The sequence below is a fragment of the Fusarium proliferatum genome, assembly GCF_900067095.1.
Source record: "Fusarium proliferatum ET1 genome assembly, contig: FPRO_scaffold001, whole genome shotgun sequence".
Lineage (NCBI taxonomy): Eukaryota > Fungi > Ascomycota > Sordariomycetes > Hypocreales > Nectriaceae > Fusarium > Fusarium proliferatum.
The window spans coordinates 4,788,026-4,812,586 of NW_022194790.1; the positions used below are offsets into that span (position 1 = coordinate 4,788,026).

General features: G+C 48.6%; 11 protein-coding genes across 11 annotated transcripts; 4 read left to right on the forward strand and 7 right to left on the reverse strand.

Annotated features, from left to right (window-relative positions):
- Positions 1-46: 46 nt before the first annotated feature.
- Positions 47-547, reverse strand: FPRO_00532 (uncharacterized protein; the record flags this gene model as incomplete). The annotated part of the gene is made up of 1 exon (XM_031225287.1): positions 47-547. The coding sequence occupies one exon, from the start codon at positions 545-547 to the stop codon at positions 47-49; it is 501 nt and encodes a 166-aa protein (XP_031075938.1).
- An 836-nt stretch (positions 548-1,383) lies between these two features.
- On the reverse strand, positions 1,384-3,186 carry FPRO_00531 (uncharacterized protein; the record flags this gene model as incomplete). The annotated part of the gene is made up of 4 exons (XM_031225288.1): positions 1,384-2,130; positions 2,192-2,614; positions 2,671-2,888; positions 3,075-3,186. The coding sequence occupies 4 exons, from the start codon at positions 3,184-3,186 to the stop codon at positions 1,384-1,386; spliced, it is 1,500 nt and encodes a 499-aa protein (XP_031075939.1).
- A 1,150-nt stretch (positions 3,187-4,336) lies between these two features.
- Positions 4,337-5,714, forward strand: FPRO_00530 (putative MAP1-methionine aminopeptidase; the record flags this gene model as incomplete). Its single annotated transcript, XM_031225289.1, has 5 exons — positions 4,337-4,480; positions 4,532-4,562; positions 4,614-4,930; positions 5,001-5,547; positions 5,599-5,714. 5 exons carry the CDS (start codon positions 4,337-4,339, stop codon positions 5,712-5,714), a joined length of 1,155 nt encoding a protein of 384 aa, XP_031075940.1.
- Positions 5,715-6,696: 982 nt separating this feature from the next.
- FPRO_00529 (putative ERV14-ER-derived Vesicles) lies at positions 6,697-7,328 on the forward strand (the record flags this gene model as incomplete). The annotated part of the gene is made up of 4 exons (XM_031225290.1): positions 6,697-6,797; positions 6,911-7,066; positions 7,117-7,183; positions 7,236-7,328. 4 exons carry the CDS (start codon positions 6,697-6,699, stop codon positions 7,326-7,328), a joined length of 417 nt encoding a protein of 138 aa, XP_031075941.1.
- Positions 7,329-8,460: 1,132 nt separating this feature from the next.
- On the forward strand, positions 8,461-10,050 carry FPRO_00528 (putative CDC40-cell division control protein; the record flags this gene model as incomplete). The annotated part of the gene is made up of 1 exon (XM_031225291.1): positions 8,461-10,050. The coding sequence occupies one exon, from the start codon at positions 8,461-8,463 to the stop codon at positions 10,048-10,050; it is 1,590 nt and encodes a 529-aa protein (XP_031075942.1).
- A 245-nt stretch (positions 10,051-10,295) lies between these two features.
- On the reverse strand, positions 10,296-11,807 carry FPRO_00527 (uncharacterized protein; the record flags this gene model as incomplete). The annotated part of the gene is made up of 1 exon (XM_031225292.1): positions 10,296-11,807. One exon carries the CDS (start codon positions 11,805-11,807, stop codon positions 10,296-10,298), a length of 1,512 nt encoding a protein of 503 aa, XP_031075943.1.
- Positions 11,808-12,535: 728 nt separating this feature from the next.
- FPRO_00526 (uncharacterized protein) lies at positions 12,536-13,749 on the reverse strand (the record flags this gene model as incomplete). The annotated part of the gene is made up of 4 exons (XM_031225293.1): positions 12,536-12,815; positions 12,866-13,264; positions 13,319-13,539; positions 13,591-13,749. The coding sequence occupies 4 exons, from the start codon at positions 13,747-13,749 to the stop codon at positions 12,536-12,538; spliced, it is 1,059 nt and encodes a 352-aa protein (XP_031075944.1).
- Positions 13,750-14,633: 884 nt separating this feature from the next.
- FPRO_00525 (uncharacterized protein) lies at positions 14,634-15,579 on the reverse strand (the record flags this gene model as incomplete). Its single annotated transcript, XM_031225294.1, has 3 exons — positions 14,634-14,740; positions 14,798-14,933; positions 14,986-15,579. The coding sequence occupies 3 exons, from the start codon at positions 15,577-15,579 to the stop codon at positions 14,634-14,636; spliced, it is 837 nt and encodes a 278-aa protein (XP_031075945.1).
- Positions 15,580-18,249: 2,670 nt separating this feature from the next.
- FPRO_00524 (uncharacterized protein) lies at positions 18,250-19,243 on the forward strand (the record flags this gene model as incomplete). Its single annotated transcript, XM_031225296.1, has 2 exons — positions 18,250-18,330; positions 18,389-19,243. 2 exons carry the CDS (start codon positions 18,250-18,252, stop codon positions 19,241-19,243), a joined length of 936 nt encoding a protein of 311 aa, XP_031075946.1.
- An 862-nt stretch (positions 19,244-20,105) lies between these two features.
- On the reverse strand, positions 20,106-20,944 carry FPRO_00523 (putative 1,4-Benzoquinone reductase; the record flags this gene model as incomplete). The annotated part of the gene is made up of 2 exons (XM_031225297.1): positions 20,106-20,693; positions 20,918-20,944. 2 exons carry the CDS (start codon positions 20,942-20,944, stop codon positions 20,106-20,108), a joined length of 615 nt encoding a protein of 204 aa, XP_031075947.1.
- Positions 20,945-22,530: 1,586 nt separating this feature from the next.
- Positions 22,531-23,968, reverse strand: FPRO_00522 (uncharacterized protein; the record flags this gene model as incomplete). Its single annotated transcript, XM_031225298.1, has 2 exons — positions 22,531-23,781; positions 23,852-23,968. 2 exons carry the CDS (start codon positions 23,966-23,968, stop codon positions 22,531-22,533), a joined length of 1,368 nt encoding a protein of 455 aa, XP_031075948.1.
- Between the last annotated feature and the right edge of the window lie 593 nt (positions 23,969-24,561).

Consider the following 24,561-nt stretch of genomic DNA (forward strand, 5'->3'; position numbering starts at 1 on the left):
AGGCTCCTCCCACCACCCCGGCAACCCTCCCTCTAGATCTCCAAACTTATGAAACCCGGCATACTAGTAGACCACCCTGTTTTCTCGCGAGTGCCTCTCTCACTTCCAGCATACCCTTCGACGTCGACACAAACATGCACTCGCCGAGATTTAACCCCGGCACGACACCACCATCCACCTTCGTAGGAAACCCTCTCGCCAATCTAGCCAGCTCGGCAATATTGGCCGTCATAAGACGCTTAGGCGTGCTAATAGCGTTGGCCTTTCCGAGGACGGGTTTACCGTCCCAGTACTTAAGGCCGAGCCATAGGCGCATCGTGGCTACGTTGGCGTTTGTCACGGGTACTGGAGGCTCAGAAACCATCTGCTCGAGCGTTGGGGGATGAGGACCGGAGCGATAGATTGCCGAGAAGAAACCTGATCGGTGAAGAGCGAGGGCGAGTTGAAGATTGTATTTGCAATTCTTGACGGATGTTATACCCAGGCGGGCTTTAGAGGCGTTTTGGAGATGCGAACACATGTTCGCGATGTTGGTGACTGAGGGCATGATGGGCGGTCTAGAGAATTGACGGTATCGATTTGAGTGATGGTGATTTTCGTCGTCACGTTGTAATCGTCTTTTCGTTCTACATTGACGCTTTGTTAACATTTGTTTCCTTGCAGCTCCTGACGGCATTTGGATGTGGAATTGTCACACTCACCCCTAGAAGAAAGCGATACTGAATCTTGGAATTCAGGAGACCTATTGACCAAGATAAAATCTCCCACCTTCAATTGTCGAAGATTTAGAGCGAGGAAATGCCGGCCAATATCTCGATTTCAACGAGACTCTCCATAGTGTTGTAGATCCGGGCCAAAAATTCAGAAGTTCGAAGAATGACTAAGCCAAATACTGGTTAAGCGCATATCATTGTATTAGTGCATAAGAAAACACTGACGATGAAGGTGTGCTTTGTCCTTGTACGGTGACATAAATAAAGATTGTGACTCGGTATGTGTGAATTCGGTGTTGATGCATCACGAATAATTCGATTTCACTGTTGAACGAGAGTGATGGCGCTGCAAATCGCCAACGCTCGATCAACTCGTAGACTGGCTGATCTGAACCCTATAGAGCAACCATACATTTAATTCTCATGCGACTAGTTCAGTGGATTCAGAGATAGTAGAGAAGGTCTTTATCAGAACCGAAGGTTGACGTTCTTGCGTTTGTTTCGAGTTTGGTTCTGCTTATGTTGGTTTAGTTCTATATTACAATTCGACCTTTAATTATAGCCAACTTTTCCTGCAACTGAGCAGTGATACATAATTCCTAATAAATAAGCGAACATTTCCACTAATACATTGTACCAACAAGACGGCAGAGTTACCTCACGAGGGAAGCTATCGAACAGCCTTCATCATGGCAGAAAATGACCGTCGGTACTTGTATGCAAACACCGCGGCTGAAACCAGGAAAGGACTGGCAACCAGGGTCAAGAAACTTCGCACCAATATCCTGCCTTGGGCATCACTCTTGTTGATGACGTCCAGGTAACCCTCGTTGCTGAAGCTGACTCGGGAGTATTTCGTCTGCCAGCCAAGGCGAGGGAAGTACACGCTCATCATCTCTTCGAGATATTTTCTCAGCCTGTAGCGTTTTGACAAGACTGAGGATCGCATCTCGACATAATTTTGCAGGGCAAGCTCGTTTATTGCATGGGCGTCGGCTGGTCGAACTGCTGAGTACTCCGCCAACGCTAGTGATCGCTGGAAAGCTGGCTCAGATTTAGATGACTCGCTGGCAGGATCATTGGACTCGTCGATCTGAGCGTGTTTGTCAAGTATTGAAAAGAGAATCCGGACATCCTCCATGCCCGCATTCATTCCTTGGCCATAGAAAGGCACCATGGCGTGTGCGGCATCGCCAACAATAACACAAGAAGAGCCGAAATGGTACGGCTTGCATTTGAGGCTGATAAGTGGGAGGTGAGGATTTGTGTTGAAAGATTCAATCAACTCATCGCCTGGTATCAAGTCCGTAACGCCTGGGAAATGGCTGTCAAAGAATGCCGGAACGCTGGCAGGGTTATTCTCAAGATCTGAGAAATCCTTGCTAGGCATAAAGAGTGTGCATGTGAATGAGCCGTCCTAAGCAAAAAGAGTCAATAAATTATGGAGAACTAATGGAAATGAATAAGAAAGAACGTACATCGCTGGGGATAGCAATGAACATGAAATCCTTGCCGGGCCAAATATGCAAGTGATTAGGCGATATTCGGAACTTGGCAATCGGATCGGCTGTTTCATCAACCTTGACAGGCTTGAGCTGGAACTCGCACCATAGAGTATCGATGTACTCCTGCTGATAGTTCATCCGGGTAAACTTCATAAGGTGGTAGCGAACAGCAGAATGGGCGCCGTCAGCTCCAATCATAAGGTCGAAGGAAATGCCGATTTCCTTAGGGCGAGACTCTTGGGATGACTTTGCATCCGCCACTTCAAACCAAGCTTTGCATTCGCGATAGTCGGCGCCTGTGAGCTTGTGGTTGAAGAATAACTTGACATTAGGCATATTATCCAGGATGTCAAGCAACCGCTTGTTCAAGCCTGCCCGATCAATGGCGTGAATTGCCTATTTGGAATCGTCAGTTTCACGTGCTACACGGGAGTTGAGGCAATTATTCATACCCGTCCCTTTACATCGTAGTCTTGCGACTGCTCAAATAGTGCTCCAGTTGGGCCTCTACCATGAATCATGCGGCCTCTCATTGGAATTGTTGTCGACATGACATGGTCAAGGAGGCCCGGTTGACCAGCATGGCGCATAGCATTGATTCCACGCTCTGATATGGCAAGATTGATAGATTTTGTAAAGTTGAGTGGGATGGTGCTGGGATCCCGGAGGTCTAGACCAGTCAGCGAATGCGCCTCTCGAACGTTTGGAGAGAATTTTGGTAAAAGACTCATGAAAAACTTCACACATGACTCTCCGCAAGTCGCGAGAGCTTCAAACGAGTTTCCTCGGGGCTCCGGAACTTATCGAGTCTTTTGCGATGCGCCAATGGGAAACATGTTAGAAAACAGTCACTTACCCGGTCGCAACTCATAAACTTCAACTTCATGGCCTCTCTGAGCAGCATACAAAGCTGCCAGAGAACCAACAGGGCCAGCACCTACAACAACGATCTTCTGAGGGTTCACCATCTTGCTCGCGAAGTTGGTCAAGGACGAACGGAGACAAGAAATGTCAAGAGATGACGAGATATTAAGGTCGCCATACTAATAGACTGAGGACCGATTCAAGCCCCGATAGGGCCGGCTGTTTCTGTTGCATCAAAGCGATAGCGGCCGGCCGGAAGCGGGACCCACTTTATCCACTACAGAGGAGCGACAACAACCTCTGTCACTCACAAGACCACTGACTACCTTACCTATGTAACCCCGGCATTCGGTGTTGCAGTAAGTAAATGCCGCTGAAGGTTTGAAAAAAATGTTCTAGTTCTAAAGTGTCTAGGTTTGGACTATGGTCCAATGAAGAGGCCGCTAGCTGTGACCAAGTGAGTGTGTTTTGATAGAGCGAAGCCGGTGCACATACTAGTACTGCCAACTTGTTATCCTTGATGGCCCATCGCTCACTTCAAAGCGCCTTCTTCAGTTCCCTTTCTGCTCTTGTGCAGGTTGAATATGTATTTATCCGGCTACAAATTCTCCAGATCTCACAACTATCTGCTCAGAAATGACATACTTGACTCAAACCTGACACTGATATCATGAAATTATTCTCGACTCAAATGAGCAGAAACGCAGATGCTTGGTGAGACGCAAGTTGCAGAAAATCTCCTTATTAGAGACCAATTTGAGTTCCTTGTCATTCACATGCCCAGTCTTCACTGAAGCACTAACAAGCTCGCATGGACCACCGTTACTGATCACGTCTCCGTTGTGCCGTAACCCCCCACTTACCCAAAACAGCACCGTTTACAAGAGGACGTTAACAGCCTCTGTTAGTGAAGTGTATGCATAAAATTGCACAAAACATGTTTGACTGCCCCACCGACTCAGACTCTGTTAGAGGAGCTCCAGACCGTCGCAAAGCGTAACGGGCTATTGTTAGCGATGACCCTTATCGATGCTTATCAACCTGCAGCAAATGGGGCCGAGTCGATCTTTTGCTTTCGTTTGAAAGTTGCATCACGAGACACGACTCTACGACTACACTGTTTGGCGCTTTGTGATCGCATTTTAATTGCTCGACAAACTCTCACTCCAGGTTGCGATTTCTTGATTTATACATTCCTTTTCGCACGATACAATCTGTTTACTCGAGAACATATAGTGCATTTATACCGACACAATGACTGCTGACCCCCCCGCCAAGAAGGAGTGTATGGGCGCCGACTGCCAGAACGAAGCTGGATCCCTCCAATGCCCAACTTGTCTGAAGCTGGGAGTCAAGGACAGCTACTTCTGCTCTCAGGAGTGCTTTAAGAGAAACTGGGTACATGATTTCACCACCTTGCGACAGCGACATAGGCTAACTCTGTCACAGGGCATTCACAAGACAATGCACAAGTCGCAAAGTAATATCCTCCACCACCTGAAAGCTCCGAAAGCAATCTCACCAGATCCAGCTACCGGCTATTATAACCCTTTCCCCAACTTTCCGTACTCTGGAACCTTGCGACCCGTCTATCCTCTGTCGCCGCACCGAACTCTTCCTCAGTCGATTCCTCACCCCGTGTGGTGGCAAGACGGCAACCCCAGATACAGCCGATCCCTCACCAACCGTAACAAGATCGAATTTCTCGACAAGAAGGGCCAGGATGCTATGCGAAAGAGTTGCAGGCTTGCGCGAGAGGTCCTCGACATCGCGGCCGCTGCCGCTAAGCCTGGCGTGACGACCGACTACATCGATGAGATCGTTCACAAGGCTTGTATCGAGCGAAACGTACGTATTGAGATTTGCTCACGAATTTTCGAAGCGCAGGAGTCTATTTGTGATGGCTGACTCGACTTAGTCCTACCCCTCTCCTCTGAACTACAACAACTTCCCCAAGTCTTGCTGCACGTCAGTTAACGAAGTCATCTGTCACGGTATTCCTGACCAGCGTGTTCTGCTAGACGGTGACATTCTCAACATCGACGTTTCCCTGTACCACGAAGGGTACCACGCCGATTTGAACGAGACGTATTACATTGGAGACAAGGCCAAGGCCGATCCCGACACTGTTCGTGTGGTTGAGACGGCACGACAATGCTTGGATGAGTCTATCAAGGCCGTTAAGCCCGGCACTCTGATCCGAGAATTTGGTAACATTATTGAGAAGCACGCCAAGAAGCACAACTGCAGCGTTATCCGAACTTACTGTGGCCATGGAGTCGGCAAGCTTTTCCACTGCCCTCCCAACGTCCCTCACTACGCCAAGAACAAGACTGTTGGAGAGTGCAAGCCCGGGATGACCTTCACTATTGAGCCCATGATTGCTCTGGGCAAGTATAGAGATATCACCTGGCCTGATAACTGGACCAGCACCACCATCGATGGCAAGCTGACAGCTCAGTTTGGTGAGTCTCCTTTGGAAGTGTGGTAGTGACATAGGCTAATATGAATCGCAGAGCACACCCTTCTAGTTACAGAAGATGGGGTTGAGATCTTGACCGCGAGACAGCCAGATTCTCCTGGTGGCGCCCTACCGATGCCTGGCACTGAGAACGGAGAGGCCGAGGCATAGAGTGTTTATGAATGTTGTTAGAAATCATATGTTTTGGCGATATCATGTTCTGGAGTTGTTGGTGGGGGGTGGTTGGCTGATGGACGGTGCATTATCATGGCGGAGTAGTGAGGCATGAACCCAAAATTGATATATTGACACATTTCTGCTTAATTTTGAGTGATTGATAGAGTCTTCTCTCAGCGTTATTGCAGAAGCATGTGAAACCATGATGTTTATGTGGTAATCGACGTTGATCAGCCTTGCTTGGGTAGCTTGGCCAAGTCAGGCCACACGTCGTTACATCATTGTCGATGTCCGTGGTGCATATCCCCGGATGCAGGCTTATCTATCTGTGGAGTGACGCAAATGGCTCTCGCTGTCAAAGTTGGAGAGTAATAAACCCTGCGTCTCAAAGGCTCAGTGAGACTGTGAACCCTCCCAGCCACATGCAGGCGTCACTTGGCCACGCCATCCGCCGTGGAAGGCGTTTTCAGCACAGGGGATCAAGGCAGAGGTCGCCGGGATTACAGGGGGTTCTCAGCACAATGTCCCTGCTGTCAGCTTCGAGGGTGTGCCCTGAGCTGTCGCCGCTTCCATCATCGCGGCTAGTTTTTATCTAACCAGCCCAGGAACCTAACTTAACCTAACCTCTCCAGGTCCACCTCCACCATATCTCCACCAGAACTCACCACCGCTACCACTCCCACTAAGTTACCATTTCCACACCATCCATTGCCCGCCACCAAGATTTCTCCTCTTCCACTCTGTTATTCCCCTCACGCTCCGTGACTAAAGAAATCTTTGCTGCAAGGCAACTTTGGCATTTTCAGCTACCCAGAGCTTTTCGCGAACTGTACCACTCCGAAGCTTATCGTCCCTCGCCTTGCACCGCGATCTGCAGCCTGTGACAGAGCTTGTCAAACAGCTGTCATCGACCGACATCGTCATCCCAACTCGATCACCAATCCTCAACGTCACATTTACACTTTAGCCCAACATGATGTCTGGAGAAGCTTGGCTGTTTTTGCTGTCGGTGCTTATCAACGCCGTCAACCTCTTTTTACAGGTTTTCTTCACTATTATGTACAGTGATTTGGAATGGTATGGTTCCCATGGTTCTTGCAAGCGCTGCTGTCAGGTTGTCAAACTTTGCGCCTCAGATGCGCGTATTTAAAGCATTTGATGAGATGAAAACTAATCGCATATGGTAACAGTGATTACATTAACCCCATTGACCTCTGCAACCGACTCAATACCTATATCATCCCCGAGGCTGCTGTGCACGGTTTCTTGACCTTCCTCTTCCTCATCAACGGTTACTGGATCCCTCTCATTCTCAACTTGCCTCTCCTTGGCTGGAACGTCAAGAAGTATGTCGACTACACCCCGAGTTCTGCGACAATAGACTGACCGTTGCTAGGATTGTCGACAACACTCATCTCCTCGATGCGACTGAGATCTTCCGCAAGCTCAATGTTCACAAGAAGGTATGTGTTCTAGCTTGACTCGTAGCAAAGCGCAGCATTAACCCGACAACAGGAATCTTTCTTCAAGCTTGGCTTTCACCTGCTCATGTTCTTCTTCTACCTCTACAGCATGATTGTTGCTCTTATCCGAGACGAGTCCTCCTAAAATGCTACCCCTCTCAAATGAGCCGCGGTCCGATATCACCGATGTTAGGCAACGTTTGGCTACGTCAGATAGGACAGATTGCAATAGCTTAACAAGCTGGTTGAGTTCAGCTGACACCCAGGGCCGAGTCGACTAGTCACGCGACGACAAGAACAAGAGAACACGATATAAGTCTGCTACGGCAGTACACAACGAGTGGAAGACAGTATAGATGATGATGATAGCTTTTTTTAAGAGGCGGGCTTGGCGTATATATCCTGGTATCATGCCAGCTGGCGCTCTGGTTGATTACTTCATGAAGGCGGTGGGTGGCATGTTCTGTTGGAGACTGAGGCATTGATCGCACTTGGTGGTGGCCGCGTCCGTCGTCCTTCAGCATTTGAGCCCGGTGTGATAATTGATGAATGACCGAATAAAATGGCCAGTTTCCATGCTTTGGATGAAATGTATAGTCTCTTTATGTATAGTATATGAGTTACAACTCATTACAAACATTGCTCGTATCAGTTGAGGTACTCAGGCTTAAACGGCCAAACCCTGCCTTTGGGAAGAAAACTCAGGGCCTTTATCCTAAACGACAAAAGAAAACTTACGTAAATTCAGCTTAGATACGATAGGCCTTGGGTAAGATCAGGCACCTGCTTTTAGGAAACTTGGAAATTTTCTCCAATTTCTTGCTCCCCGTGTACCTGCGAAGTGAACATGCAATTGCAATCAAAGTCACGTGACTGTTTCTGCTTCGCGATCTACTCTGTCGCGCTTGATAGAGCTTGACTACCTTACCTAGTACCTATACTTTGCGACGTTCAAACTCTACCAATCATCTACGCTCATTCCCTTCATCATACCCTTCCTTATGTCTCGTTGAGATGCCTTGATCTTCAACTAGCAATCAATCAATCAATCAATCAGTTTTGCACAAGTTCATCGAGACTTTTAGCGTTTCCACCAATAAGTTGAATAGCGAGGCCATCATCGCAGAAGTCAGAATCAGACAAGGTTTATCTGCTTTAATGACTCGATCGCTGCCTTAACCAAGCAGTGCAAATATAGTTAACTCCTTTGGTTTCTTCATCATCAGCAGTTGGGGCAACCTTTTCCTCAACCCACCCAAAGGCGGATTTCCATCATCATGGCGGATTTTGGCGAATATCCGCCAAATATGGCGCCGCAAGATGCGCTCATAGTTCGAGAACAAGCTGAACCTGATCATGCTGTTGTGCCTTACTCGGCTGAAGATCTATCACGTCCTAAGGCTGGACCATTGAACCCGTTCAAGGACGAGAACAACATTTTGAAGCGCAAGAGCGTCCCAACTGGACATGCAGAGGAGACTTTCCTAAGCGAACACACATTCCGGAGCAAGCATCGTGCTATCGAGCGACGAGGTGGCCCTGAACGAGAGTACCAGACGAATGCAGAGCAAAAAGCAGAGGCTGCCAGGATACGAGCTGGGCGAGAGAGCAAGGGCAGCGCGACGATTGCGGAGGGACCTGGGTCTTATGTCGGGCCTTGGGCACGATACAAAAAGGCAGAATACGAGGTTGTTGCGGACGACGAAGAATTGGCGAGCGATGAGGAATATGAGATTGTCGAAGAGGAGGAAGAGGTAGTCGAGAGTGGAACAATTGTCAAGGCACCGACCAAGGCTTTGGAACGACGGAAGGAGGCCGAGGAGATGGGTGACGAGACGACGATGTTCCACGGATCCGCCGAGTACGATTACCAGGGTAGGACTTATATGCACGTTCCCCAAGACTTGGACATCGACCTTCGAAAAGAAGTGGGAAGCATCACCAACTTTATTCCCAAGCATCAGATTCACTCTTGGAAGAACCATTCCAAGGCGATCACCGCGTTGCGCTTCTTCCCGTCGTCTGGACATTTGCTCTTATCAGCCAGCGCCGACACTACCGTCAAGATCTTCGATGTGTACCACGAGCGAGAGCTCCTACGAACATACTCTGGACACTCGAAAGCTATTTCAGATATTTGCTTCAACACATCGGGCACTCAGTTTCTCTCTTCTTCTTACGATCGCATGATCAAGCTCTGGGATACTGAGAAGGGTGTTTGCGTGAGCAAGTTCACGACTGGCAAGACTCCCCATGTCATCAAATTTAACCCTGATCCTGAGCATGCGAATGAGTTTTTGGCCGGTATGTCGGATAAGAAGATTGTCCAATTCGACATTCGAACACCGAACGAGGTTGTCCAGGAGTATGATCATCACTTAGCTGCCATTAACACCATCACATTCGTTGACGAGAACCGACGCTTTATGACAACTTCTGATGACAAGTCTCTCCGAGCGTGGGACTACAACATTCCCGTCCCCATCAAATACATCGCTGAACCAGATATGTATCCTATGACCCGCGCAGCTCCCCACCCCAGCGGCAAATACGTCGCATATCAGAGTTCCGATAACCAGATTCTCGTCTATGGCGCAAACGACAAGTTCCGGCAGAACCGAAAGAAGAGCTACCGCGGTCACAACAACGCTGGTCTTGGCATCGATCTCGACTGCAGTCCTGATGGACAATTCCTTGCCTCAGGTGACTCTGGTGGTTATGTATGTTTCTGGGACTGGAAGACGTGTAAGATGTATCACAAGTTCAAGGCTGGTAATCAGGCTGTCACCACTGTCAAGTGGCATCCTCAAGAGACCAGCAAGGTGGTTACGGCGGGTCTGGACGGTGAGATTAAGTATTGGGATTAGAGGATGTATCATATGATGGATGGATGGACTGCATGGACTGCATGGCATGGCATGGCGTTCGGGATCAGAAGAAAACACCTACAATTTACTGCAATGGGCACTCGATAATTCTCTGACAAGCTCGGGGAAGAAAACTTAGGGCCTCTATTCTAAGTGACGAAAATACATAGGCGGGTTTGGGATATCTTGGTATGTATTTAGACCACTTAATCTTGACACGGTCAAGAGTTTTGCTTTCCTGGGGATCAGGCCCCCTTTTTGTTCTTGTGTGCCCGCGTGGCATGCTGATATTGATCCATCAGACGCCTCTTCCCTTTGACCAGGTTTCCATTCTCATCATAGTACTCCCACCCCTCATCGTCCCAAACGGTGTTCTTCTCGACGTAAGCATTCGAATAGCCATGCTTGTCAGCTTGCCAGTCTCCGTATTCCTCTTCATCGTCCGAAATCTCGCCCACCTCCTCAATCACAAATGTTGTACCCGTAGCAGGGCCAAAGCCATAAGGAAACCACTTCAGAGCTGCCGCTTTTCTAGCTTCCTTCTCACGTTGGATATCTCCAGGTGCTGTGCTTTTCGCTTCGGGGCGCTTCTTGGTCTTGGTCAGATTGTAGAATTCCTCAGGGTTGGCCTGCACGTCTTTGAGGGCCTGCTTGGCTGCCTCTGAGCCGAGATCGAGGTGGATGACGTAGCAGGGAATCATGGCTCGTTCATTGTGGACGATGTATTCAAACCCGCCGTCGAAGTGCGAGTCATGACCTTCAATCAGGGGACCATGGCGTCCGTCACTCCCGGTATATGTTCGACCCATGATAGTAGCGCAGACAAATAACCTCATGCTAGGCAGCATGCCGACTGGGGTCATCTCTCTCTGACCACGAGCATAAGATATAGCATAGAAGGCCTCTTGGGATGAGTAAATTCCTCGGTCAAATACTATGCCCGATCTAGGAGAAGCGACTACTTTCCCTTCTACTAATTTCCCTGGCATCTTGAAACCATGGCGGACAATGGATCCTACTGACTGAAGGGGAGTACCGTGGAAAGTCACACGAGGAGAAGTCATGTCCTGAATAATAGTCTCGTGGTTAATTTGGGCTCGGACTTGGCCGGTCAACTTCGAATGAGGCGGAATTCTGTCTCGTAGATTCGTCCCGCACGATCTCAGGTCTGTCTCCAGTGACTCCTGGTAGCTCCAGAACCGCCGGACGAGATCGTGGCGAAGGACAGATTCCATGTGAATGACTCTCCATTCTTTGGGGATACCAGCTGTCAGTTCCTCGGGCGTTTTACGGAGGATTGAGTAGGCTGTGTCTTGGATGGTTGATACATCGAGGCCGAAGGGGTTGTTGATAACCTCATTCCAGTCTGACACTTCGTCTGCTGCATATCCTTTTTCGTACTTTTCTGGCTTGGAAGACTGCCGTGCCAGTTCAAATTCGTGAATTGCTTCCAACATCTGAAGGATGGCGATTTGCATATCAAACGTCCTGACATGACAAGAGTCGTCTCCAAGGGCTGTTCTCATGATGGAGCGGACTTCTTCGCGAAGAGGATCTATCGACTTTCTCGAGAATGACCGATAAGTATCAATGATTTGAGATGAAATCATGGTCTGATGGTCCGCTGAGAGAACAACCTGCATGGCTAGTTCAGCGAAACTGAAGTAAAAGACATCACTGCCAGAATTATTCTGGTGATTCGACCAATCCGTCACACTTTCAGGAGTGTTTCCCTCAATTACCGTGTATTCGCCCATGATTTGTGATTTTTGTTGTCTCCTTTCAAAATTGTTCGTCAATGTACGTGGAGATAGTTGGTGATCTTGGAGGATTGATAGTATTGGGAAGATGGAGGCATTGAGATAGAGAGAGGGGCTGCTTTGTGTTGCGAAAAGAATGTGTACCTTTGCTGGAGAAAGTAGTTCTTTTTACTGGCATAATATAAATGTTGTGTTTCACGAATCGTCACTATGCTTCGTCGGTGATTGACTCATACGGTATCTTTCTTGAGGCTCAGCTTGACTTAGTGTAGGCAGACACCCGGGTGACTCCCACAAGGAATAAACAGCGCAGCAGTTGAACTTGTGATGTTCTATCAACTTTTGAAATCCTTTCTATATAGTTCTCAAGTTTGCCTCGAAAGGCACGAAATAACAAGGAGGAGGAATGGCCAAAACTACCTGTCTTGGAGCACAGAGAATTTATGTCTATTATGAACAAAAGAACATCACGAGTGACAACTGACCCAAAGTTCAGGTTGAGGCTTCTCATTGTTTTTATTATTTCAACGCCTATACCTAGAGTGGTTGCTCTTCTTCGCCCAAAGCCGCTCTCATCTCCTATCTCCCAAGGACCAAAGAATGACCCTATATCCAGGGAAATACAAATCCAACATCAAACAAAAGCCTGAAGCGTCAATCTTGTCTCGAATGCTGGACCCAAAGCCATCTTTGCAGTATCAAAACCAAGCAAAGCAACGTGCCACTCACCACATTCCTCTCTCGTCCTCTTCTGTCCATCCAGAGCATCCTCCACAGCGACATCTGAACCCATAGCGATAGAACAAGTCGGCGGGAGTCAGCCCGAAACCATACGAGATGGTCAGCTCCTCTCCTTCTTTGATAACGTCTGCCTTGACTTCCATCTCAAGTACCTCGCCAGCCTTGTTGTAGTGGTATTCAACGGTCTGTCTCGGATGACATGTGTGATTGAAGCGTGACGCAATAGGGAAAAGGCCTGCTTCATCCCAAACACCTGTCGAAAAGCTAAAGGCACCATCAGACCTATCTCCTTCGTTCCTCAACTCTCAACTTACCAATTTGTAGTCCAGACGGCCTTGATGCTCTGGAATTTACAGTAGCTATTAGCATGAAGGCCCAGCGCAATGTCCTGCGATTCCCGGTCCAGTTTATCGAATTCCTTGTACAGCGTGTTGTTGTCGGCAGTGAATAGTGGCTTTTCAACGAGAATCTTGTCTCCAACCTCGAGGTCTTTGACTGCGAAGGCGCCCCATCCCGCGATGAGAGACCGCTTGACGATAAAAAATTCATTTCGAAAGAGAACATCCGTAGTGGCAGATGGCATCAATGGCAAGCCAGCAGGTTCCATGGCAGTAATCTCGGGGCTTTCGAGCGGTTCCAGGGGCTTCAGAGGAAGAAAGCGATAGACGTACTCAAACGGCTCGTCTCGATGAGCTGTGACATAGCGGATCAGACTAAGGGGCAATGTCAACACAAACGACTTCCTCAACAATTCCTCAGTGCCTTACTTATCTGTTGTTTCTTCATTCTCATCATCCGACCCGAAATCAAATTCCGAACTCGACGAAAATTCCGGTTCGGAACCTGAGGTGTCCCCATACTCAGTGGCTATGTCATCAAAAAGCTCGTGCTCATGGTTCTGAGGTGTTTCGTCGCTGGGCGGTAGATGGACATCATCATCAGCAGTAGATTCCGAGAGAACGTCCTTCTTTAGATGAGATTCAGTGGTCTAGCAGAGGGTGTTAATCCTGGAAGTAGTGTAGTTGGGAAGTGTTTGCACCTCTTTCTCTTTGTCATCGCATGGTTTAGTTCCATCGCTGCCCCGATCCAGCTCTAGCTTGACAAGAAGATCAAGAGTCGGAATATCTTCAATACTTGATGATGCTAGGGTTGGACCGAGGACAGGCTCATTGGGTGGCTGAGGGATATTGTCACCCATGATGGGTAGGCACAACGAACGACGACGACAAAGAAGAAGTGATGGCTGGTATTTGAGGCAAGGCTTCTCCCGTATGGAAGCAAATAGAAGGTTGAAGGAAGAGAATGAAAATAGCTGAGGTGAAGGTTTGATTGCTTATATATGTATTGTTGAGGAGTGATTGTGAATCACGGAGGACTCCTTGAGCATTGATGTGGGCAACACAGCGATTGAGTTGTCGAAATTTAATTAACTTCATAGCTGTGACAGATAATAATGAACGCTGCGTAACTGAAAAGAATGAGAGATCAGAAATACTGCCTATATAAGGCCTTGAAAGTCTTTCCCATCATATTTCTACCGCTCAGCAAGTAACAACAAAACACCCAATAAAGTCCAGCAAACCTCCAACCCCAATCATCCTCACCGATGAAACATTGTTCATTTCACTGCAACCATGTGACTACGGAAAACAATCTTTCCTAAACATACAGAGCAAAGGAGGAGAAACTGGGCTTCAATTGCACGATTACCACAGCGAAACGCGTGAGGTCAGGTGATGACACACAGCTCGCATCTCCGGCGTGGCCAGCTTTGGGCATCATATTCTAGACATGAGGCGAGAATAAAAGATGCTGATCATGGATACTGCTTTGATAGATTCTGGATTACCCAAGTTGTAGTATGCATTGCCCTGGCTCATCCGGTGAGCAATTGCGGCATACCACGTTGCTTCTAGAAGGATATCAATATTTCTAGCTTTTCATCTCTGAAATTTTAGTACAATGACTACGTTGGTTATGCTTTCACGTATGAAGCAGTAATCGGATTCAAAGAATCAAAATCATTATAATTCTTCGCTAGTAACGTATCAAACTCCCTGGTGCTAACATGGATATCGATATCTAGTTTTCCATATCCCGGATGTACTCTTGCCCCAGTTTCTCGTCAAGTGTCCCTTGGATTCGACCAATGCATGACTCGATCTGACTTGCCTCAGCTCCGTGTATACCTTAAAACTGTAGCCCTGTTCTATCCGGGGGCCTCTATCTGGCAGTCTCCATCATACATGCACGCCTTTCGATTGCTGATGCTTGCCACCTAGATTCCCTGATGTAATAGGACACAATGCTGGGGTCGCGCAGACGAATAATCACAGCCACACCACCTTCTTTTGGGCCGCAGTGGGCAAGTTGAAGAGCAGTCTGGACACTGCAGGCAGTCAGGTTTCTGCCACACACGCCGGCATCGGCAAACCCAGAGGTCCAGGCCTGTTCTCGTCACGATGCAGTCAGATGGTGCGTGAAGTCCAGCCTTTACTCCACATCCGATACAGAAGCGGCGGAGGGGCACAAGCCGGTCTTGAGGTCCCGCCTCCTGCTCCGGCACCAATCGGCCTTGTGGGTCAAAGTAGGCCGTGTTGGCTTGTAACACATCAAAATGTTGCGGACTCCGTACACGGAAGCACCAGTAGCACTCTAAGTTTCCGGGTCTTTGATCTTTCTTTTTCTCGCTGGCCCAATGTTGTGGAAAGTCCTTTGCTGCTCTCATGACCAACTCAAACTTGTCTCGTAGTGTTGCCGTGCGTGGGGGGTCTACTGTACGATGAAAGTGTCGGTTCACCATGGACAGGAAGATGAGAGACTGATAGTCCAGGTTCGAAAAAATGAGCCTCTGCACGTCGTTGGGGAGCCGTTCTAATAGCGATAGCTTGTTTGTTTGAAGAACTTTTGGTAGCCAGGTTGGACAACTCGATGCATACTTCTTCTGGTGGGAATATGAAGGGCGATTGAGCTCAGGTTCAAATGCTCGGCCAACGGGGCCAGCATGTTGTCGTGGGATCAAAAGCATCGCTAATTAAGAAATATTCAGTAGTAGTATGTGTGACCTCGATAACGTTCTGTGGGAGAGATGCGCTTCTATAAATGACTACCTCAGCCAAGGAGGGGACAGACAGGGGAGTGGATGACATCCAACAATATCCATACCAACCTACCTTATGCACGCCTCTGATGGCAAGCAAACAAATAGTTGCGGCACCCAAGATTTCACGTCGGATATGGGTCGAGGTGCAAGGTTGTTTGTGGTTCGTTCTCTACCCGACATCCTTCAACATTATAGCTGTTGGTTGTGCATTGGGGCTGAGACAGGCAACTCGTTAAGGTTGTTGAAAGGTATCTTCTCTCCGCCTGATGCTTACCCAACACTACTTCCTTTGTCATTGGCGCTCAAGGTGAGCCATTGGCCATCAGATGGACGCTGATTTTTGGTACATCTGATATGGACCAGCTATGTCCTGGCTCATGGTGTCATTCTGCCTTCGTGTTTGGTTTGATATTTAGATCCTAATGAAGCCATTTGCTGCTCAGTGTTTCGTTTCAATGGCCAGCAACCGACTGCATCATGCACGCAACCCAACATATACAAGCCTGTTTCCAAGCCAGCCTTTCACTCGACAGATGGTGTATTGTGTGTCCTTTCCATAAACTCTCATGTAAAGGTGAAATCCTATATCTGTGCCCTAGAGATCGGGCTGACCCTGGTCCAATTTGCGTATGGAGACGAGCAGACACTGCTGGCGAAGCGAAGCTCTTAGACGAATGACGGCCGGCCCGGGCCAACCCAACACGATCGTCAAGAGACAACGGCACACAGTTGGGGCGGCCGGCCGCGTCCTCATTTCTGCTTCCAGCATCGACTATTATCCACATAGTTGCAGCGGAACCAGTCCCCCGACCGACGCCTCTTATCATGTGAATGGAAGGCTCATGTGGGTATGTCGCACTATCACTGTGATATCCAAACTGTCGGGTCAAGCTAGGCCTGGTTCATCTGCGGGTGAGTCCAACACACCAAGAAAACCACCTCTCCTCATGCAAGTCGCAATTTTGGGACACTCGCTCGCATCCTTCCACTCGCTTCGAGTCATTTTCAACCGTTATGATTGAACCAGGATCTGGAACTCGTTACCTGCGCTCCGCACATCTTCTACCTGAAGGAACACTCTTTGTTGCATACTGGGATCAGGCATCGAGCTTGTTTGCTTGATAGATCAGTTTATGCCAGCAATGTCAGAATCTGGCCTGAGCTGCACTTGGAGACTTGATCAAGACTGCTGAAAAATATGGCCTTGGCATGCGACGAGTCGTACTCTTGCTGGTCATATCGCACCAGCCCAACAACGCGTCTCGTTACTCCGGTGGTTTTAGCGACGAGATAGGCACGTTGGCGGGCATTTCTTCATATTTTCCCCCACGGCACAGGCGCCCGAGAAGTTTGTCACCTCTTCTCGCTTCGTCCTGTGCCTCACTCTTCGGATACGATTTTCAAGAGGTCGACAAATTATCGACCCCCTGGTTGGCAAGGATCTGAGGGGTTTAAGTCGAACAAAAGACTTTCCAGAGGCATTCCCGGCCAAGAAGGAGCCTAGCTTACGCCTCGTCCACTTGAAAGCAAACAAACCATGTGTAGAGACTGAAGGTATCGTAGGCAGGCCAAAGGGTGTGGAATCCAAGCATTGGGGCATCTGCTGGCTGCCTGTACCAAAGCACTGGGGTGATGCGACGGATCAGTCATGCCCCCAAAACCCCGAAACTTGATCGATGTGGTAGAAGCATAGCATGTCCATAATTGTTCCGATCAGTAGTCGGCAAAGCTCCCACAATGAGACCCCATGATAATGAATATTTCCACATAAAGGCTTCTTCGCCATGCGAGAGGATCAGGTTGCGACTGCATATATTGGTTCGTTCGGGTACTTTTTTCACGATAAAGCAAGAGCTGAAAGCGTGGAAACCAAAAAGTGCGATGCGCTGCTGTCTTTTATCCTTGTCAGGTAGGACTGGGTAAATATGCTTGGCTGCAGCATGGTGGCATTCGTAACGAAGTGTTTCCTGGATTGTTGATTGAGAAATTGGCGCCGATCATCAAATGTTTCATTCGCTTTAGTGTCCTTGGAATATGTACCTACACCAAAATACGATCTGCGGGGGAGCAGAAATTGAGTGTGACATTCCACCACGAAAACAGGTCTGAGCATTGTGTGAATTGTCCCATCCTCTGCCCTGATGAACTGGTTGCTACTGTGTTAGAGACACAAATAGTACCACCAAGTACAATCAGGTTGATGGCTGCATAACGAGGGTTTGCGGCAGGCAAATGTGACTGCATCGAGGCCATTCATGGGATGGCTGATGGCTGATGGCACCTCTTTGTGGCAACCAAGCATCCCCCAAGGCACAAAGAAGATCCTCTGGCTGTGTGCTGGCAGGATTTGGCCCAAACACCTTCAACACAGCCCCAATGCCAACTTGAAATGCGATCCAGTGACTCCGCAATGTTGCTGTAGATCCTGACCAGAGGGCCTGTTTCAGATACCAGTGCGACCAGGGGTCCGCGCTTAAACGTCATAATAAATTCGAGCCCCAGTCATCTTTGCACCCTGAATATCTGTCTTCTGGTGATGCCTTCTATATTTTCTTTGTATGCTCACGACGTTCTTTAACCCATTTGTGCTCCATTATGGCTCTGTTTGAATCCGCCAATTGCGATCGAAATGCGACCGCTCCAACAGCCAGCGATGCCGGCGTCGCAGGCGCTGGTGTAGGCTTCAATCCTAGCATATCGAAAGAAAACATAAGCAGGTGCTGACACACGACAGATCCTACTATCGTTCATGATCACGGCGCTGCTCGCCATCATATTATCGAGTAGCGTCATTTTTGCCGAAATGCGAGGGAGAGACTCGGTCATCCGGCGGAAGCTGCTCAACGGTTATAGCGACTCTCAAATTATGCAGGGAATTGGTATCCAGAGTGTTGGACTTGCCAAGATGAACAGTCTAGTGCCGTATCACTTCTTCCTCATATGGATGCTGTCACTCCTTTCTATGGCGACCCATAACACGACACTTTTGGCTCTTAAACAGGATTACCGCCGCGATTGGGTGATTCGATGGTTGCGACAGTTTCTTATGTTCGTCAATTTGGCGTTGTCGTGCGTATCTGGCGTCTTTGTTCTCGAGGGTGTTTCAAAGGGTCTTGACGACAAAACTCTACCCATATCCTGCGTGTGGGAAGTTGAGGGCAAAGGCGCTGCCTCAAACGCTGGTCTTTCTTACGTCGGCACAATCGTTGTCATTGCTGGTAACTGCATCATCTTTGGCCTGGCGACCTGGTATCTTCACAGCAGGCAGCAAAGATTCTATAAGATCATCCAGGTTGTCGGGTTGGTGTTGATGACAGCTATTGCAGTTGGGGCAGCGATTCGGATTATCCTGCTTTCCCAAGCATTCGGCCACCCGTCGATCGAGCTCAAAGACAATGGCGAGACTGTATGGAGCTTCGGTCAGCTTCTCTCCATGCTGCTTCTTATCCTTCCATTGGTAAACGTCATTGAGATCTATCGAGGAGAGATCCAAGTTCCAGGCCCAATTCGAGACGAGCGAGCCAAAGTATATGACGGTGAACTCCAGGATAACCCACAGGGGTCACGGACAAATCTTTTCCAAAAGTAAGAAATGAAACAGGGAGGCATATCTTGGATTGGGAGGGAGACTGCGAATTTGGTCTTATGAATGGGAACGGATGCAGAGACTGTGATGAAGGATAGACTTTACTGCACGAAAGATACCCTCTTTTCTTGCTATTCTCAACAAGTAGTTATTTAGAGATTTGAATCATCCTCTCGGATTACAAGGACTAGTTTGCGCTGGGCGCAACTTCCTGTCTACTAACTTAGTAATTTGGGCATCTACCAAGCCCCCAGCCGAGGTATAGAAAATGAAATTGACCTATTGCGCTTGCCTGTACTATCTCGACGCTCTTCGATTACTCGCATTGGAGTGGACATCCATCCACCAGGTAGCACATCCATTCCATCCATTGCTTGAGGCTCTCGATGCAATCGTCACAGTTGCTGATCTCCATGCAGTAGCCAGTGCACCTTGTAAGTAGCGGTAATATTCATTAAATAGTTATGATCCAGGCATTGTAATAACAGTCACGGAGGAAAGCCTCTGACGCGGAAACGATATCAATTGTCATTTCTCATTCGCGTCGCCCTTAAACGTGCCCCTTAATTGGTTCTCAAGAGATATTTATGATAATATCACAGCGAGTTCTTCAGACAAAATTATCATAAGAATATTTATTTGTATTTGTTATTGATTCTAAGCATTTGCGTTCCATTATCGTTCAACTCGTCTATTGGACTACGCACTTGGCTGGCAGTCCACAAGGTCCCTCCTTGACCTCCTTAAGCTCTTGGGGTCCCTTGTTCTCCTGTTTGGGAGCAGTGGTATCCTTTTCAGCCTCGGCAGGCTTGTTGGTGTTCGATGCCACCTCAGGCGCAGCCTTGGCTTGGCTGCTGCCATGCAGTCAACCGGTGAACTTGGCAACGGTCTGGTAGAAGTTCTCTCCCTGGATCTGAGCAAGCTCGAGCTCCTTGGCAGAGGGCTGGCGAGAACCGTCACCACCAGCGAAGGTACCGGCGCCCCAGGCACTGCCACCACGAACCTCAGAGAGATCAGTCAGAACACCGAAAGCCTTGGCGTAACCGAAGGGGACATAGATGATGCCGTGGTGAGTGAGGGTGGAGATAGCGTTCTGAGCAGTGGTCTCTTGACCACCACCCTGGGAGGCGGTAGAGACGAAGATACCGGCCATCTTGCCCCAGAAACCACCAGAAGCCCACTGCTTGCCAGTCTTGTCCCAGAAAGCCTTCCACTGGGCGGGAAAGTTTCCGTAACGGGTGGGGATACCAAGGAGGAAAGCATCGTAGCCCTCAAGGACGGAGGGGTCGTCGAGGGTAGGGACGTCGGTGGGCTTGGGAGGAGCGTGCATCTTGGCGAGGACATCCTCGGGGAGGGTCTCGGGGACCTGGAAGAGGTCGGCAGAGCCGCCGGCCTTCTCAATACCGGCCTTCTCAGCCTCGGCCAGCTGCTTGATGTGGCCGTACATGGAGTACTACGAGATATGTTAGTGTTTTGTGGTGATGATAAAGTCACGAGTGGAATGTTGTATGAGCGTAACTACAGACAGGCCATTGAACAGTGCAACCTTGGTTGACACTCATTGTCACATATGGCAGTCTCAAGCATCCCACAAGAGCAACAACGATGGTTTGCTGATCATGAAGAGATGATGGTGGTGGGGCTGGGGATGACAAGATATGGAGGGGTGAAACATACGTAGACGATAGCGATCTTGGGAGCCATTGTGAATGACTTGTGGGGGGTATCAAGTAAAGAATTAAGAAATTACAACGGATAGAGATGCGATGAGTACTGAGTGATGATAAGACAGAAAGAAACGAAACAGCAGAAGAGGGGAGGGTTCGTCTTATAGCTTGAGGGAGAGCTTGTTGGAAGCTTCTACATCTGGGAACTGGGATCTTATCCACAAAAAGGTACGTATCATGCACCTTAGGGGAAATGAGCCGGGCGCTCATGATATCATTGGTGCAACTCTGCCAGTTCCGGAATCTACGAACGCGTGGATGTGGGATTGGGGATTGAACGGGTAACACCTTGAGAACAGCTCTCAAGAAAAAGTGGAGGTGAAGCTCGGGATATCCCTGAATCATGACATCTGTGACATGCAAGACAATTGCTTCCGTAACTCAATCTTTCTTATTGGATTGGGAGGCTAATCAGCCAGAGCTAATCTCTCTTAACTGTTAATTCCTACCACGATACCTCTGATAGGTACTCAATTCCTCCAAACCCATATCATGCCTCGCCATATTCTTCAAAACAAATTCAACTTCTTCTTCAACAATACCCCACCTCGATCGAGAATGACCCATAATTAAACCCCCCCCTTGAAAAGCATCTTTGCTGAGTCAAGGCTGATGTGTGCTTAGCAGAAGACGCTTAGCTTCTATTACACGAGCCTGACAAAACATACTCAATGCGGGGACGTCTCTGTCCGACTGCGCGCGGTTATTGCAAATCTTATGATTTCTACCTTGTCTCTCTATCTTATCCAACCATTTGATAAGCCAGTATGTTTCATTTTGCAATTTTTGTAAAGGACTTCAGGCTTCTCACTCCGGCACTTGCTGCATCCGGTTTCCTGTTTCGATGCTTGTATATCCGTTACCCACATGCCATCTCACCTCATCTTTCTTCTTGATTCTACAACATCATCATCTTCTTCTTCTGTCTTCTTTCTCACCGACATCCTCAATCTCGTGCTGATGCACGATTGGCATGTCTTCAATGGATCTCAACAACCGTCGTCTTGATTATTCTAAGCCCCTTGCAGCTGAAGCTCCGCTGAACCACTTGCCCCGTTACCAACCGCCCTCGAGCATCCACCCTCGCCTTATCAATGGGACGACTTTGCATATAAGTCTCATGCCAGGACCCTCACTTAGTCGGTAACAGTCTCAAGCTTGACTTGAGGCTTACGATCAACTTACAAAGGCTCGTGCAAACGTGCTATCAAGTTGTATTATCACATGATAGCCTCACCAGACTTGCATACTGTGTAAGTGCGCTCGCTCTAGAGTCTGACATTTTCTGTACATCAGCTATCTCACACATCGAAACTCAATATCTGCCAATATCAACGCCACACCGTAAGCGGTACTCAAAAGTATCAATATGAATGCCGCCTCTGAGGCCCAACCTTGTCCTAAGTAAAAAACCAAAGTGCCTTTCAAGAGATTCAACCTAATCCAAACTCCATGCTTTCGTTAGATAATTTGGTACATTGAGAGTTCAAATCTCTAAACCAATCCCATATGAGAAGTTAAATAAAAATAAATAAAAAAGAGCTAAAAGAAAGACTTCATATATCATCGGTGCGGTGATCGTTGCTCGTCGTCTCGTGGATGTGCGCTTGATGGTTCAATCACGATCTCAGGGAGTTGCGGTATTCTTAAACTTGGGAGTTGAGGCGCGCTACCATTGCTTTGACCGCTTGGTGGGCTGTTGCTTTGTCCATCTGAGGCTGATTCCATCTCATGCCAATCTGACCCAAGATCCCGCTCCGTAGTTCGCTGCGTTCTCTGCGATGAGGAGCGTTCAGGGCCAGGATACTCAGGCGGGGGGCCCTGAGTTGAGGATCGGTCATCATTGAGTGGTACATCCTCGTACTCGGGAGGCGGCATCGCCTCTTCACCTAGATCTGCTTCTACCAACTCAGGACTCGAGCCAGCTCTGCCATCTGCGCTGCCTGATCGAATAGAAGCTCCTTGCGAACGTGTAGGTGCCAGACTTGCGAAGTCGTCGTCATGACTAGCAGCAGAGCTATAGCTGCGCCCCCGTTGATGTCCCGATTGCATGCTCGCAGCATCAGAGAGCAGGCCAACACGCTCACTCTCGCTACTGTTTGCTCTAATTCTCGTTCCGTCATGCCGTGCAACACCAACGTCTGCATATGATACACTTGACACAGATCTCTGCCTGTTGTCCTTGATCTGGTCCACAGTAGTTCGTAGTTCGGCAATAGTGTTGTCCTCGTTCGCAGCACGAGTCTCAGCTCTGATCGTCTCAAGCTCGCGATAGTCGCTTCTGAGCCGTGCCTCGCGGCGTCGCTCTCTACGCTCCTCACGCTCAGCGAGGGCTTGTCGTCGAGCCAGTCTGATCTGGTAGAGGGTCTCCATTTCTTCATTTCGCGCTTCTTCCTCTGCCTCTGCAGTTGGCAGGTCGATGATCACATCCACGCCATCTCGCTCGCCTTCTCGTCCCAGGACCCTTTCATTATGGCCTGCGCTCTGTCGATACGCCGGTAATGTAAGCACAGAGCGGACGGAAGTATTTCGGTCGACGGTTGCGCCAGCGTTGGTACCGTTATTGGTACTGTTGCGACTTTGTCGGTTATTGGTCGAAGTAGCAGTGGGATCGAGCTGATGTGATTGTCTTCCACTCTCCCCACCATCTTCACCTGCTGTCTGTTCGTAATTGCCCTGCCCCGATCGACCTCTTATTCGCTCAAGAAAGCCTCCCTTCTTTTTACTTTCTGTCGGCTTCTTCTTTTGTCGCGCCTTCGTTATACAAACAGCCAAAGTAATGGCTACTACTACACCGGCAATACTACCGATGACCTGCACGTTGAGACATGAATGTTAGCGCCATGATAGATCTCGGCGATTCTTCCACTCCAGTTGAACTTACAATAAAGACAACTGTATTATTGGTTCCCCCACCACCGTTGCTAGATGGCGTTTCTCGAGGTTGAAGTGCGCTCTCAGTGGCATCCCAGCCACGCGGTATTGGAACGTTCAGATGCATTTCAGGCGGAACTGCACCATTCAGCAGAAGAAGGAGTTAATTGTACTGATAATGAGATTGAATTGCCAGCGACAATTCGTCGGAGAGGGCGGATAGAAGAGGACCACACAGTGGCGCGCCCGATTGGATGATCGATGTTTGCCGATACGAAGTGGGAGTACAGAGTTTCGTATAAGATTCAAAGATTGCGGCAAAAGGCGTTGTTCCTGGGGAAGAAGGTTTGATTGACAGGAGATTGATTAAGAAGAACAGAACCACAACAGCAGAAGATGAAGACTATTGCCTCCAACTTCCAGGCAAAGCAATGCAATGCAATGCACAGCTCAGCACAGCACAGCCGCAGTTATCGGGCGCTCGCGAGGCGCGAGGTTGGTTGGTTGGCTTTCCCGTCCAGTCGGCTTGGCTTGGCTGAGCTGGACTGGATGTGAAAATGGACCTGGGCCTGGACTTCTAGCAGGGGTGTTTCGGGACCTTTTACCCTTTATACTCGCTGTGTGTTTCACTGATGGAAGCACAAAATGGGAGGCAGTAATATGATTACGAGTGTAACGAGAAGTTAAAACGAGAAATTGAGATTAGCATTGACAAGAATA